At 44.1% G+C, this 16,628-nt stretch overlaps 2 protein-coding genes across 3 annotated transcripts in view; one reads left to right on the top strand and one right to left on the bottom strand.

The window, feature by feature from the left end:
• LOC119162992 (carboxypeptidase M-like) overlaps window positions 1–16,628 on the bottom strand; it is a 1,476,599-nt gene that overhangs the window by 797,244 nt on the left and 662,727 nt on the right. The gene's annotated exons all lie outside the window — the stretch shown is intronic.
• LOC142783981 (uncharacterized) lies at window positions 975–2,888 on the top strand. The gene is made up of 3 exons (XM_075882596.1): window positions 975–1,149; window positions 1,265–1,427; window positions 2,152–2,888. Exons 1-3 carry the CDS (start codon window positions 975–977, stop codon window positions 2,507–2,509), a joined length of 696 nt encoding a protein of 231 aa, XP_075738711.1. The 3' UTR covers window positions 2,510–2,888.

The following is a 16,628-nucleotide window of genomic DNA, read 5'->3' as shown; positions in this document are numbered from 1 at the left end:
GTGTTCGAACTTGACGAGACACTTCGCCATGTCCTTGCCTACTACAAACGGTGGCAGTTGGTCCCGAATTCTATAAGCACTGACCTAAACTGTCGGAGAAGCTATACTAGGCGCCTGCGAACACTGCAGGATTGCAAATTCTATTCGTTTCAACTGGAGGCGTTCCTGTCTCTCGGCCTCCTCACGCTCGCGAGGTTCGCGCCTTTCAGCTTCTTCACGTTCGCGAACTTCTCGCCTTTCAGCCTCCTCGCAGCGCGCTTTGATATCCACCCAGGCCTCATCGAATTCCTCAGCCGACACTCCTTCATCTTTCATGATCTCAAGAATCGCTTGCTTTCGTTTCGCACGGCCCAAGGTAATGCCGAGTTCCTCACAAATTTCGAGGAGTTCTTTTACTTTAAAGTTCTCTACCGTTCACACTAGCCTCTGGAAGTTTGTCTCTTTTAAGAATATACTTGCCGTACCCACTATAAGTCTACTAGCAAGACGCGCAAGCAATTTTTAACACTCCCGTCTTTTTTCATCCTCCGCAATACCTTGGGTTTCAAAGCGCTTCGACATTGCTTGAAACGATCAAAGCTCACTCTAATGCTTCACACATCCCTTCTCTAAACTACTATACCCTGTGCTAGAGTAGTCTGGTGAACTGAGGGGAAAATATCAGGCACTCACCGCATTGATGTCGCTGACGCCGGCTGATCTCGCAGCTGCCAACCACTGTTAAGGGGGCAATACACGCCGACGTAGCGCGCGCGCGCGCGCGCGCGTCATGGCAACGTTACGTTGGCGAAAACGCGACCCTCTGTAATCCGGCGGCACCTGGCGCCGACGCGAACGGCGGCATCTAGCGCGCTCTGGCGTCATCCGGCGCCCAATGCAACCGAGTGCATTTCGCGCCGACCACCCCAAGAAAGCGCCTAGCGCCCTCTCTCGTCGAAGTAGAGACTCGCTACTCGGCGAGCTGTCAGAAGAAGATGGCGTCTTCGCAAGCAAGCGTACCGGACCTGTGCGGCTCTGAGATTGAGAGGTTTTTGGACGCCGTTCAGCAACATCCTTGTGTCTATGACACCAAAAGTCTGGACTACCGGAATGCGGAGCGAAAAAGCAATGCGTGGGAGCAGATACGTGTGTACTCCGGCCTCTCAAAAGGTGCGTCGATGCTACACACGTGTGTGTATTGTCAGTGCCTCCTCTGGCATTGTATACGTGTCCGGACATGCTGTGCACTCAGCGCCTGTTTGTTGTCTTGTTTTTACTGTTTCAGTCGATGAGTGCCTGAAACTGTGGAAGCGGCTGAGCGATCGGTATACTCGTGAACTGAAAGCTATTGAAGCGACGAAAAGGAGTGGCAGCGGCTACATGTCTCGACGGGCCTGGGAATTCACGGAGTCCATGGCCTTTTACAAACACTGCGGCCGTCAGAGGAAGTAAGTTACGCCTTTTCGAAGTTGTGTGATCACATTCATACCTGCTAATATTGCGTACACTTAGACGACTATCTTTTTATGACTGGGTTTCTTGCTTTCTCGTATAAAGGTTTCCGCACACCACAATCATGTCATCCAGTGAAGCAGAGGGAGTTTTCTGTGCCCTTTACGCGATCGTAATTTGTTTTGCGTTTTCGGAGTGCACATCAGTAACATTTTTTTGTGTGTGTTCACTTAAGATATGCGAGTTTGTTGTATTTGCCTCAGCCCGTGCCCACTTATTTTATCCTCCATAGAATGTTCAGGGTACTATACAACTGTCCCTTTAATCCTTGCACGAAATAGCAAATGAGCAATTGAACACTGAGTACTTTGACAAAATTTCTGCTTTCATTTGAGTTTCTTATTGCACACATATGTTATACAAAATAGGCACAAACTGTATGGTCCCATAGCCAAAGGCTAGTGCCGATTCCATTGGAAGTGTACATAGCTGAGTTATCCACGTGTGGACGGCTCCGCAATTGGCACGCGACTTATGGAACCCGTTTTTTTTAAGTGAGTAGATTGGTATTGTAGTGTACACTTGATACTATTGGTCCAAATAATCCTTCGGCATTCTGAGTGAGCGATGCATACAAATTTAAAGAGGACAGAAGTATGCTTTTAGTTGACAGTCGTGCACCTGTTTCCTTTTGCAACAATGTATGCATTTTCTCTGCAGAATGACATGCAGTCGGGAGCCAGCCACTTATAATGATGATGGCGAGACCGCCGAGAGCATCTTTGCAACTATGGAAAAAACGCCGCCATCACCCTCAGGTGTTGAAAGTCCCATGGATTCCCCACAGGAGCTATCGATGCCAGCAACGCCACCACCATTGGCAGAACGGCCACCGGAAACCGGTAAACCAGAGGCTGCACCAAAGCATAAAAAAGGGAAAAAGAACGACAACTTTGAAGAGCAGCTGTTGTGCAAACTCGACAGCAAAATGGCAGAAAATGAGGCATTTGGAATATCAATTGGCTTCAGCTTAGACAACATGCCACGTAAGGTGCACTGTAAGCAAAAACTATCCTAGTTTGGGGTTTTTCCGGCTCATGACCTCTGAAAACTCTGTCGCGTTTAAAATTACTACCTCGTGTAGGAGTAAAAGATGGTACATGACATAGTATTACCACCACCTCTCAGGCAAGTAGTAAAAGGATGTCAAAATCCAGTTTTACCACGTAGGGAGTTTTCTATCACGTGATTTTTAGCCTGCCTTTCAGAGTTTCTTACCACGTGACCGAAAGGTGCGGCTGCTTCGGCGGCTTTTGCCCCATACCCCCCTTTTGACACTCTCGGTGAATACTGAAGGTACGCAAGGCCCAGAGATTTTTTTTTTTGTTTTTTTCTTATCGCCGTGCCTCAGGACTGACCTCGAGTCAACGCACTTTTACTGGAAGTGGGGGCAGCATAAGCACAACAAGCGAGAACAGCATTCTGTGAACGAAAAAAAAAAGGAAAAGACGGGGGGGGGGGGAGCTCTCAAAAAAGAAAAAGAAAGAAAGAAAACCTGCTGTGGAAAACCCTCCGAGAACATTCTGAATCACTACCACCCTACTTGAACTCAAGCATGGACTGCACTCCTCTGCTTTATAGTTTTTTTTGCAGGCTACGACTGCCAACAGGGACACATGCCACCACCAGGAGATGACGTCTTTACTAACCCCCTTGAATCTAATATGCCAAGAATGAGAAGGCTAGGCACCTTTGACGAAGATAGGTTCTCCTATCGAAACGCTGGTCAGCCTATCTGCGGCATTTCCACCTGTCAGCTCTCATTTTCCTTTTGTTAAGAGTGTGTTTTTGAGAAACGGATGCATTCTCTATTACCTAGAAAGATGCTGAAAAATAAAACTTGAAATTTTACTATGTGGTGAAGCTTCATGGGGTGAGGGCTGATCTGTTAATCCTCTTTCTTCAACCACTGATCTTACCTGTTCGAATATTGGCGGTAAAATGCTCTAACTGTAGTATAAATAAAAATAAAATGTATGAAATTTCATAATAAATGTGTTTGCTTTCGATTGAGAGAAAACCTGTGTTGTGGTACATGTTCTTGACATTCATCTTACGCCAATATATGTCTACTTTTAGGAGGTAGGAAAATATATATGTCAATAAGTGGAAACGATGTCTACCCAAGCAGCTCTGTTATTTTTGTATAAACAGAAAGTTTGAAATGAACTAGGTGAGGCTGAACTCGCTTGGTTTCGCAATACCAAGTGTAACTGCAAATTAAGTTGCTGAAATATGTATATATCTGCATCCTGCATGACACGTGCGCAATGTTACGGGAAATAATGTTTTCAATATAATGTGTTTATGTGTCTACACAAACATATGCATACCAAGCACCCTTGCTGTATCGACTCGCTGAGCCACCAATTGAATACGCGAGATGCTTATGCTATTTAACACTAAATATTTGTACCTAACTGTATAACCATAAAAGGCAGTCAATTTCTATAGTCGGCTTTACAAAGAAGGCTCTGAGTAATATCATTGGACTTCAGTGAGCATGCTTACATATATATATATATATATATATATATATATATATATATATATATATATATATATAAGATCAAACAGACAATATTGCCAAGGAATGTATAAGGGAAGTTATTAGACTGAATTGTCATGTAAGTGTGGGTGAAAAGATAACTTGCCATGGACAGGAACCGAACCTGCCACCTTCAAATACCGCGTTACTCAAAGGTCGCACGCACTTTCAATGCCCTCTTAGAAGGGTGTTGAAGTATAAGAACACCCTAACATTTTGCTGAACACCCTTCGTGTAGGGTGCTCAGCTAACACCCTTTCAATAGGGTGTATCTGAAAATACCCATAGGGTGTTCCTCTGGCGACAAGCCAGTTTACACCCTTAAGGGTGTGAAAAAATTTACTGTGTAGCTTTTAGTCCTGTACTCCTCCTACCGAAAGGAAATTAAATGATTGTTAAAGTGATTGATATCTATTACTTCCTTATAACTCATGTTCTGTCCCTTTAGGTAGCTTCTGTACATGACATGTGATGTGGCAGGTGTTTTTTTTTCTTTGTACACAGCTGTTTTCTTGTCAGGCCAGGACAGCACTGTAAAGCTTCCTCTAAAAAGTTCAAATTAGACCTGTAAGGTAGTTCAATGCATGTCATGACTTTATGGCTGTTTGGTCAAGAAGATGTGCCCCAAAATTTATTGTCTTAACGTGACTATTTTGCGATTATAAACGGCACGTCATAACATGAAAATCCTAATATTACTGTGATGAATCGCACGATTTTGCGCCAGTCTTGTTGCTCTTGTGGTGGCTTTTTTAGCTCTTTATAAATTAAATACAACAGTTAGCAAGGCGTGACTATATTGTATGACGAATATACATAAAAGTGACTGGTATTGATGATGATTAGTGAAGTTTAGTGGCGCAGGCGCCATGAGTGGCCAAAAAGCGTCATGTTTTTTATGAGATGTAAGCGATGATAGATGATAGTGATCACGGGGCGTATTGTGGCTTTATAGAGGCCTAGAACAAAGTGCTATATGCAATCATGAAAGGTGTGTATAGAGCAACGTTTTTAGATATTGCCAGTTGAGTAAGCGCGCGTGGTCGCAGAGACGAAGAGTGGCCCCCTCCCATGTGCCGCGCAGCGTCGGTGCTGCTCTAACTTTGATATCGGTGAAGGAGCGTCGTATCATACCTGTGCATGTGAAATAGAGGTAAATTTATTTCTAGATATGCGGATTTTAGTGAAAGCAGCTAGATGAAGGCTGAATGAATACTAACCTGTAGTGTTTTTTTGGAAACATTACCCGCTATGCTTAGCAACAATACCCAAAAAATTCTAGAACACAATTAACCCCGGAAACTCCCGACCATTAGCACTGTACAACAATCCGAACCATCCAATATCTGATTATGAAGCTGCTGAACAAATAACAACTTTTTCTGTTCCGTGTTTACCGTTTAACCAGTCGGTAAATTGCCTTCATTCCCCAATTACAACCATAGTTTGGTGCCCGATATTTCATTCTGCCCAAATGGCATCGATAAACAATAGACTCCTTGAAACTCTCATCTTCATGAGCATCAATGGTATCAACGCAAAAATGCTGAAAATTACGGAATCAATTGTTAGTAGACTACTTTGCCATATTTTTTAACAGTCACGATCATTGGAAGTGGTGCCGGAAGACTGTAGAGGGGGCGAGATTGTTCCAGTCTCCAAAAAAGGTTCTTCATCTCTCTACATTACCTATCGCCCCATTTTCCTTACTAGCGTATGCTCCAAGCTAACGAAGCATGTAATATAATCCAATATTATTAGGTTGTTATCCAGCAATAATTTTTTTATTTGAGTCAGCAAGGCTTTTGCTCACAATTTTCGTGTGACACGCAACTGGCTCTATTCTGTCACGATAACCATTATCACCTTGATTTAAACATACCTCTTGATTCCCTCTTATTAGATTTTGAAAAAGCTTTCTATGAGACTCCACATCACTGGTTAGTGCTTGAACTTTCTCGTTAAGCAATAATTCAAATCCGTTTAACCACATTCGAAACGTTCTTACCGATTGTCTACAGTTTTTGCATGCTAACTCTGTCTCATCTAGTCGTTTCTCTGTAATCTCTGGTGTGCCGTAAGGAACAGTACTCGGACCATTACTTTTTCTCCTTTATATTGGTCTTCCATCAAACATGTCTTCTAGCATTCGCCTCTTTGCGGATGACTGCGTCGTATACCGTCCCATACGAAACAGCCCAGATATTAGAATATTAAAAAAAGACCTCAACCTTAAATTATCATGGTGTGAAAAGTTGGTAATGTATTTAAACGTAAATAAAATTTCATTCGTATCTTTTCATCACAGGCCCCATCACCATGCAGAATATACCGTTTCTGGCTCCGCAGTCTCATCCGCTGAATACTGCAAGTACCTCGGCGTCACACTCTGAGGTTAAATTAGCTCACCTCACGTCACTAATATAGTCAATTCGACGAATCGCACTCTTGAGTTTTTTAAGACATGCAACCCCATCAGTCAAGTTATTATTGTATACAACGTTTGTTCGTCCGAAATTAAAATATGCATGCTCTATCTGGGATATTCATCAATCTAACTCATCCAACGTTCTAAAATCAATCTAAAACCACGCTGCACGCTTCATATATTCTGAGTATTCTTATCATTTATTTGTTTCCAAACTTGAAGCCCGGGCTCATATTTCTGATCTAGAGACATGACGTCTCGCATCTCGACGGTTTCACAAGTTTTAATATGCTTCCCTCGAAATTCCAGTCATCCTACCAGTTCATCGCAGATGCAGCAGCACAAACCAAGCAAAAGCAGTAAACCCTCCGCCAGCACGAACAACAACCCATCTTTGCTCCTTTTTTATTGCGATAGCAATTATATGGACCTTCTCGGCTGTATTTCGCCACAGGCTTCGGCATCAATGTCATGCGCTGTATATGTATACGTATCTATATATGTGACAGCGCGAGAAAAAATTGTATAAGAAAAGCACTCTGGCACGTGGAATCTAGAGGGGCACCTCTGCGTCGTGAAAGCGAGGCTTTTACCACTGAGGCACCCGGAGAACGTTTGTTACCGTTTAAACGGCAAGTTATTTCTATATACCACTTACTTCTACTGCGTTTTCGGCATTTCTAGGAAGATGGCGCAACGAGCGCACGTCGCCACATCGCACAGCAGCGCCCGCTCTAATCTCCTACGTGTACTTTGCCCGGCTTAGAGAAGGGGAGTGACGCTCCCTCGCGCGCTCTTAGCTCGCGGTGGCGAGGAGGGGAGGATCGCGCGCCTTGGCTGGCCTCGGGCTTTACGTGGAACGATTTTGCTGTAGTTACCGGTTGCACAAAAGTCACTGCAGTCATTGCAGTTTCCGTTCGCGAAAAGGGCGCACTTTTCAGACTCAGCGAAGTAACAAATGAGACAGCTTATTCGCGTGCACCCGTACCTGTGAGTACGTTTCGTGCGTAATTTGTGCGCGAAAAACGCGGGGCACGTTTCGATCTGCTTTCCATTTTGCGCGTGACTTTCTAAATCGTTGCTATCACGTTGATTGCTTCGCCTTTGCGGCAGAGCTGTAACTTTTTTCTCCATTGCACGGGACTGGAGCCGTCTGCCTGCATATACCGTGCACCACTCCGACCCTCAGCAAATGAAGGTAGCCCTCGAGTGTTTTTTTGTGTAATCGAAAATATCCATCCCTCAAGCAATATCCCTGCTGGGGTCTTTGAGGTACTCAAAAAATAAATAAGGGCCACGCCTGCACCTATCAATTGTAGCATGAATTATGTACCTGCAATGAATTAGTGGCATCGCCAAGGGGTGGCACAACAGGCCTACGCCGTTCTTCCCCTCCCCCTATCCCTCAAAATTTTTCCCGCTATTGTTGAGAGAACAAAAAGTGACACTTGACCCCACTTGTCTGTCCGGCAGCCACTTCAGATGAATGTGGTGCGCCATGCTTCCGAAAAAATTCTGCCTGCGCCTCTGCAGCAAATTGCGTTCATCTGCACCTTGAGGTTGTGAACGATTTTAAGCGAACGAACCTGTTGTAATTAAACATTGTATAAATTGCGTGTAAAAATAAATTTACAAATGGTTGTGCGTGTTTTTGAACAGCTAAGGCAAACTAGACAATCCCCACATCGGTGACCTTTTAGGCCTCCCTGCAGACACAGCTGACCCAAATGATTTCATTTTTATGCGAAGATGCCTTTCACTTACAAGCTCTTTGGATTGTAGCAAAAATTATTTGTACAGTTACAAAGAAGGCTTCCAACGTGAAAAAACAAAAAAAAATTTCAAGAAAAAATGGTGTATAGTGCAATAGATGACATACAGAAAGTTTTTTTGAGAACTTTTGTTTGGAAAGCTTTTTCGCGAATTGCATATCACATGTGACATGATGATCAAGCATGCTTGAGCGAATTATCTGTTTAACACAGTATATATGGCAAACTGTGGTGCGTTGGGCTGTCGAAGTGACTATGCCTTCGAGGAAAACACTTGCGATCCACGGCACTTCTTCAGAGCCCCAAATGACCCTGCTGCTCTCAAGGCCTGGACAGCTGTTACTTCAGGAAAAGCCTTCCAGCTGATAGTTAGGTCCTACACGCGCAATCTATAATTTGAATCCGAAGACCTATATAATCACTTTCCTCGAGCCTATCATTGGCGGAAACTCGTCAGAATTCCACGCGGTAAGTGAACTCTTAAGCCCGGTGATGTTCCTCGAATTTACCCGAATATTGCTGCACATTTGTCTAAATCAGTGGCATTAAAGCATGAAAGGAAACCCCAGAGACTTAGAGAAACCACGAAATGCGAGGGCCATGTGTTGGCAAGTGGTGGCGTTGAGTCTGACGTTATCATGGACTAAAGTGATGGTGACGAAGCTATAGTGGCATTCCCTGCAATCCAGAGTAGTGTCGAGAGGTAGCATGTTAGTTCCCTGCGTTGCAAGATCAAATAAAGTTCAAATCCTGGAATGTCGAGCTTATCCAGGAAGTTTTTTTTTTCAAACTTGTTCTAAACAAAGATAGAGCTTGCAGATGGTATAAGCTTTTCACTGTTTTGTGGATCACCAAAAAATATGTACGGCTGTCAAAGCAGCTTATTCGCTTCCGTTTCGACCGAAACATCAGCCCTGAACATCCGGGACGTGTAGAGAAGCAATAGGTGTTTCGGGCTGTCCCGGGAAGACTTATGCTCACCATGCAACTGCACAAGGAAAAGTATGCGAGCAGGGTATAAGAAAAAAAGATATCTACAAAACCAACAAGGCTTCACCAAACATTACTCTTGAGTACTATAAACCTAAGAAAGATGATTATTAGGGCAACAGTATCTCAGAAAAAAGTGGACAACGCCATTCGGAAAATAAAAACACAGCTTTAAGAAGCGTCTCCTAGTAAAGTGGACGAACTCATGACCGGCCTTCTTCTAGCAGAACAACTGATGCTGCTTAGTGAAACCATATTGAATCCGAATTTGCAAGGCATTCTTTCATATTTTTTTAAGGCGTGAAGAAGTTGGCAGAGGCAGTATGTTCCCCTTTGAGACCATCCCACGAGAAGCAGGGCTCAATATTTTAAGGAGCAGGCAAGTATTCAAACATTCGGTTTCGTAGCGCTACCCTTTGGCAGATTTTGCTTTTGAGGGTTTAAGCGCAGCACGAAGAGCAAGTTTGAAAAAAAAAAACAAATCTTAGCATATCCACGGAGTGAATGATTATGATTGGGGCGAAGCATCCGTCCGTTCATTTGTGCGACCATCCATGCGTCCATCCGTCCATCCATTCATGCGTCCGTCCATGCATCTCTCTGTCTGTCCGTGCACATGTACGTTTATCTAGTGAACACTCCAAGTACCGCCACCTTGCATCTTCCCATCACATATGCAGAATATAGAAGCACCTCTTTCCAGCGGACATTCCAAGGACTAAATGAGAGGCGGAACTCACGCACTTTCTTACGGCCTTCGCTTCGTATATACTTCTCACCTTTCACTGCCTCTAGTTCATGGCTATATACTAGTTCACTATATTCAGGGCACTGCGGCCCAACCCTCGCTAAACCTTGCTAAACCATGGGGGTTACACCAAGCAAGCTGGCAACCCTTTCAGAACAGATCATGCTCAAAGTGCATCCTTCTGATACTTGTTATTTTTAATAAGCATCAAATTCAATGTGAATATCATTGAAAATGATGTCACCAATACTCGTCTCTGTCAGCTAATACATCAGAAACAACTATCTTTTTGTTTATGATTAACGTGCGCGGGTTTCCTCCTCAATCGAAAAGGGTGCGCGCGTGCTGCTTCACTAGTCCAGCCGTGGAAGCGGCTACCTACTATTACGATGACTACTACTACTACCAGTACTACTACTTCTACTACATACCTCGCGGACGCATGACCCACTTCATAGGGGGCTTCGCTAGCCCCCCCCCCCCCTCAAAAAAACTTCATCCAGGATAAGCTCGACATTCCAGACTTGGAGCTTTGTTTGGTCTTCTAATGCCGAGAACCGAGTTGCCACCCCCGGACAAAACTCTGGATGGGAGGGGATGCCAGTCGCTTTGTCAATATTGCTGTTTTTCAGGTTAACGTCAGACACATCGCCACCAATTTCCGACACACGACCCTCGAAATTCGTGGTTTCTCTAAGTTTCCGTGGTTTCTTTTCCGCTTTGAAAGCTCTAGTTTAGGCAAGTGTGCAGGAATTTTTGGCAAAATTTGAGGAAAAGCCCCGAGTTTAAGTGTCCTCCTACCCCGTGGAATTTTGACAACGTTTTCGGCTACTATGGGATCGTGGCAAGGAAGGAGGTCTTCGGATTGGAATTGCAGATCACGAATGTGGATTTTGACGGCCACCTGGAAGGTTTTTCGTCGAATAGCAGCTGTTCAAACCTTGAGAACTGCAGGGTCATTGGGGGCTTTGAAGAAGTGCCACCGATCGCAAATATTTTGCTCGGAGGCATAGCCATTTTGACAGCCCAGCACACGACAGGTAAGTATGTTCACTACGCGAAACTGCTCTTTAACTCAAACCTGCTTGATCATCGTGTCACATGCGAAATACAATTTGCGTAGACCGAAATCTAACCTACAAGCTGCCGCCGCAATGGTTTGAGCACGCGGACACACACACAAAAAAAGCGCACGCACTGCGTGCCCGTGTCGGAGGGGATAAGGTGTAGAAGGGAAGGCGACGGGTGGGTGCCACCGCTTTGTCGTCTTAGCAAAGCGTTGGTAACACTTGCCTTTTCGTGCAAGCGCTGCATGATCAGCGCAACATGAAAAACCCTATGATTCTTTGAATTACTTATGCATGCCTTTTCCAGTAAGAGACACACACGCAGAATATTGACGTGTTGTTGTGGTGCCTCAGATGTGCACAATAATTGTTTTTAATGGACAATCGAACAAGTATGAACGCTGAAACTTGAGCAATAATGGTGGGCGCTGCAAATGGGGTCGGCCATTTGGAGTATTTTTTGGCCACTTTGGTGCCGTTTATGGTGGATAAACAGACAAATGCACAAACAGACAGACAGACAGACAGACGGACAGACAGACGGACAGGCCAAAATATTCGTGTCAAAGGTCTCCAAGACAGACTATCGTCTTTAAAACACTGCTGCGGGAAGCGGCGAGGAGCCAGCGGCTGCGGCTCGATCTCAACGCTGTACCAGCACACTCCACGGAGCTGATACGAGTTGGTGCCGCCTCCAGAGCGGGATTTTTCAACTGACAGTGTCTAAAAATGTTGGTATAAAATATAAAATTATGGTAGTAATATGAGATGTGATCAATAGGTGTGGGGTACATTAAACATGACCACGCTATCTACAAGTTAGAGATGGAAAGGTAGCACGAATGCATCAAGGCCTCTGTCGCCAAAGGCTGTGGAAGCGGGTTCTTCTGCGAGTAGCTACCGCAGCAACAACCTCTTTGAAGAACATGTTTTATGTATTTACTTTTATATTACGGTAAAACTATGATTATCAGTTAAAAATGATCAATATGACTCATTTACGAATCAGCTCCTTACCTATGAACATATGAGATTGCCGAGAAATTTCTTCATGGTAAGCTAACGAAAAGTGCTCTTTTCTGACGGTGTTTAAATCACTGCACTTAATGAGAATGTGAAGGACAGTGAGTGGTTCACCACACTAATCACACAATGGTAGATCATCACCAGAGAAAAAAATGAGTGTGCGCTATGTGTGTCCTATTCTTAATCTGGTGACTGTGACTTCTGTGTCACGTGGTCTCGAAACTGACGGTCAATTCCCTAGACGAAGCTCTATGATATGAAGCTCCTGTGTTTGTGTGTCCCACAGCCGCAGCCAACGATCCCTCAGCTTTAGTTTAGGAATGTGTTTCAGGTCAAGTGCAGGAACAGCTATGGCTGTATCGGAAGCGCTTTTATGGGAAGATGCTGCCAGCTGATCCGCCAACACGTTTTCATATATCTCGTGGTGCCTTGGAACCCAGCACAACACGACATGCTATCTGAGCACGAAAACTTTGCATAAGGTTGTGTAGAGTGAGATGAAGACAGGATGTTTGTGTTTTATAGCTTTAAAGCTTCTCAGAGGATCAGTGTATATAACTAAATTCAGTAGTTTTAGTTCTTTTGTTTGTTTTACAGCCGCAAGAATCGCATAGGTCTCCCTATCGGAAAAATTGCCATGGTGGATACTGGAAAACATGGTGGGCGTAGTGGAAATAATAGTGGGTATGGCGGAAATTATGATGGATATGGTGGGACGTAGGGGAAAATATGGTGGATATGCCGGGGCATACTGGGTGGTATGGTGTACAGATGATGGGTAAAGTGGAAATGATGGCCGAAAGCAGAGGCTAGATAGTGGGCAATAATGGGACACTCTGCCGACCATTGCGATAATGCTGGGAAGCCCTAAGCATATGGTGGGTGGTGCTTAATATGGTGGGCTACATGGTGTACCAAGCTGAGAAACTCTTCCCACCATTGCGATAATGCTGGGAAGCACTAAGCAGATGATGGATGCTGCTTGTTATGGTGGGCCACATGGTGTACCAAGCTGAGAAGCTCTGCCCACCATCGCGATAATGCTGAGAAGCAGTAAGCAGATGATGGGTGGGTTTATAATGGCGGGCAATTTAAATAGTGTACCAAGCTGGGATCTGTACACTACATGTTCTGCCACCATGATTTCCACCAAAAGTTATGCCTACCGACCGAGCCCGTACACTTGTGTTATCCGTGCTTGCGGGTTTCAGAATACACAATTTCGACGATTAAGTATGACAATACAGCGCAGCCATGGCATCAATTAACCTAAATGAAGCATTTTTTATTGTGTATGGTGTCCGCTCAAGAAGCAAGAAACATCGATGCGACGTGATTAAAGCACTCCCAGAGAACGTGTCTTCTCACTGACAGCCGCCAGTCTCACTCGCCGGCACTTCTCTAGCTTTTGTACGAGAACTCAGACGTGGCAATTCGTATGCTTGGGGAACCAATATGATAGGACGTGTACCCTCTCCCAGGTATAGACCACGTCCTGGATCGACTCCATAGTGCGGAGTAGTTTTCTTCGATTGACCTTAAGACCAGCCATTGGCAAATCGAAGACCATGAGAGAGATCCACAGTAGACTTCCTTTACCACACGGCATGGCTCTTCAAGTTCATGGTCACGCCATTTGGTCTTCGCTCGGCGCCTGCGACGTTGCCGCATGGTATGGACACCATGTTATGGCTGGATATAAGTGTCAGACTTGTCTTGTGTACTTGGACGACTTTGTCGTGTTTTCCTCGAGCTTGGAAGAGCATCCCCGGCCCTTTCAAGTAGTACTATCAGAACCTCTGCACTAGCAACAATTCAACGAGAAGGCCGCTTTGCGTTAAAGAAGCTTCTGTTTCTGAGACACGTGATTAGCATGTCTGGAGTTCGTCCTGACGCACAGAAAATAGCCGCCGTCACCGATTTTTCGCCGACTAGCGACTAGAAGGCCGTACGCCAAATTTTCGAATTATGCGCCTATTACAAAAATTTCGTTAGGGGCTTTTCACATGTCGCTTATCCACTAAGTCACCTCACGAAAACCAACGTTGAATTTAGGTGAGAAGGGGCACAAGAAAAAGCATTTCAGGAACTTAAACAACGCCTGCAAGCACCGCTGATATCTGCGCATTTCGACGAATACGCCGCAACAGAAGTACACACTGAGGCACGTTCCCAGGATTCCGGCTCACGAGCAGGAGGCGCGCTTTCCCGCACGGTGGGGCGGGGCCCCGCGTCACTCTATGGGAGCGGAGAGCAAAACGACAATAACTCCTCTCCCTTCCTGATTTTCTGATTGCTTTCACGGTTTCAAGTAGCAACTGTATGAACCTTTCTTCTGCGGGAGTTACAGTATCGTAGTTGCAATAGTGCGAGTTCCCTAGCTTATTAAAATATAATGCACAGCGCCTAGGGGCGCTCTCGGAAATATCGGCTGTTTTACCGCATTTGAATCGCTGCCCTGGAGACGTGCTTGAGGATAACCAATTGCTTTCTGGGATTTAGGTTCTGGCATATGTATAGTTTATGATAATATAGAGCGTGTCTGAATCGCGGGGTAAAAAAAAAAGAAGTTCCCTGGCCAGTTTTGTTCAAGGTGCGACAGCCGTCAAGCCCTCGTAGCTCCATCTAGCGTCGAGATGGTGTACACTACGGTGCCACGTAAAAATTAAAATAGGGTACGCGTAAAAAGAGAATATTCTTATGGAAGGCACATTCATGACCCCGTGAAACAATATTTAGGCTTTGTTGAGGTAAACATCGATAGTATAGTGCACCAATAGGGTATTTTTATGAAAGACGAAGTGCGCGTTTCCAAACGTTCAGTGTATGTGCCACATAGACCCCTGAATTTACAGCATATTCTCGAGTTTTACAGCTTACTTAGTAGTAACAATTATCTACTAATTGGTTAATTATTAGTAATTAACTAACGCATTCTGGTCAGGCTTTGAAAATGCGAGTAATATTCACCGGGCGCGATAGTATGAAGGGTGGTATCAACTCGCCGTTCGCGTCGCCTAAACTCGGCATACCTCAGGGATCCGTCCTTGGGTCTCTTTTCTTTCCTGTTTAAATATTAATTCCACCCGTGACATTCCAGCAAATCTAAAGCTTTTTGTTGATGCCTGCGTGCTTTAAGGTAGTTAACGCTTCCAGCGAACTGGTTCTTTTGAATAACTCTTTATCTAAGATTCAAGATTGGTGCACAAAATGACAGATGACCTTTAACGCGAGAAAAACTGTGGCGATGACCATAACCCGCAACAAAGATTCATTAAAATTCTAATACAACCTAGGCATTCAATCCTTGCCCTTTGTCTCACAGTATACACACCTTTGTCTTGTCATCACATCTGATTTAAGATGAAACGAACATATGTCTTATACTGAGAAAAAGGCTTTGAAAATACTAGGTTACCTAAGACGGGCACTCGCTAAGGCATGCAGCGAACCTAAATGACCTGATGTGAAACGTACGTAATACCAATACTAGAATAGTCATTGGCTGGCTGGAACCCACCCACGCAAGCTAACACAGATAAAATTGAATCAGTACAGCGAAAAGCTGTAAAATTCTTTTTCAATGCCCAAAAGTAAGACATATCCGTCAGTTCTTCTGGAAAGCGCTAAACTGGAAACCCTGGAAAAGAGACAATGTCACAAAATAACGAAGCTGTTCTCTATCATATATAAAAATAAGCTGGCAATACAAAAAACTAATTATATCGAACCAATCTTGCACCACGAAATCCGTGCCTCCAATCTTGAAAGAGTGACTGAGCTCCTAATACAGGTACTTTTTTTTTCTCGATCAAGCAGTGAGTGAAACAATTTGCCATCAGAGATTCTTGAAAGTGTCGATATCAACTAGTTTCTTCGTGCGTTAGCTCTTTCACATGGCTCATAATTACACCTTCATATATATTACAGTGCGCTTCATTTCAATACCCATCTTTATCAGACTGATCGCTTGAGGTTGAAAGCCTCGCTTCTGCAAGATTCTTCAATGCTTCGATTCAGCAAAGTCTCGCTTTTTAATGTTCACAACTTTATTTTTGCTACAGTTGGTATTTGAGTTCTTTTTACTTTTTACCCAAACAACATTACCTAGTGGGTAATGTTTTTATAGTTGTTGTTTTGCCCTTGGGAGTGTGAAGCGTATTTCATGCCGTTTCTTTTTTTTTGTTGGTTTTTAATCATCGCGCTTTCGCTCCAAACTATCTATACTGCTGTACCTCCTACACATTGTTGCGTCCGCACATGGTTGCGTTCACACACCTGCCTAAAGTCCGGCGCTATACTGGCAGTTTTTCTCTCAGATAACTAACAAATCTATAAATAAATAAATCCACTTCTCTTTTATATTACGCGACTCTCCAATTTTAACGATATTTATTGAAAAAAATAATAATGAAAGTACGGTAAAAGAGACAGATATAATGCTGAAAGGCGGGAGGTTAAATTTTTTAGGAGCAAATAACCCTATTTCCACTGTGTTATGTCCATGGTAGCCGGTGTAACAAGCGTACGTAACAGGGAACTGAGTTTATTACTTTCA

The sequence above is a fragment of the Rhipicephalus microplus genome, unplaced genomic scaffold, assembly GCF_043290135.1.
Source record: "Rhipicephalus microplus isolate Deutch F79 unplaced genomic scaffold, USDA_Rmic scaffold_13, whole genome shotgun sequence".
Lineage (NCBI taxonomy): Eukaryota > Metazoa > Arthropoda > Arachnida > Ixodida > Ixodidae > Rhipicephalus > Rhipicephalus microplus.
This window is presented reverse-complemented; position numbering and strand designations above follow the sequence as displayed.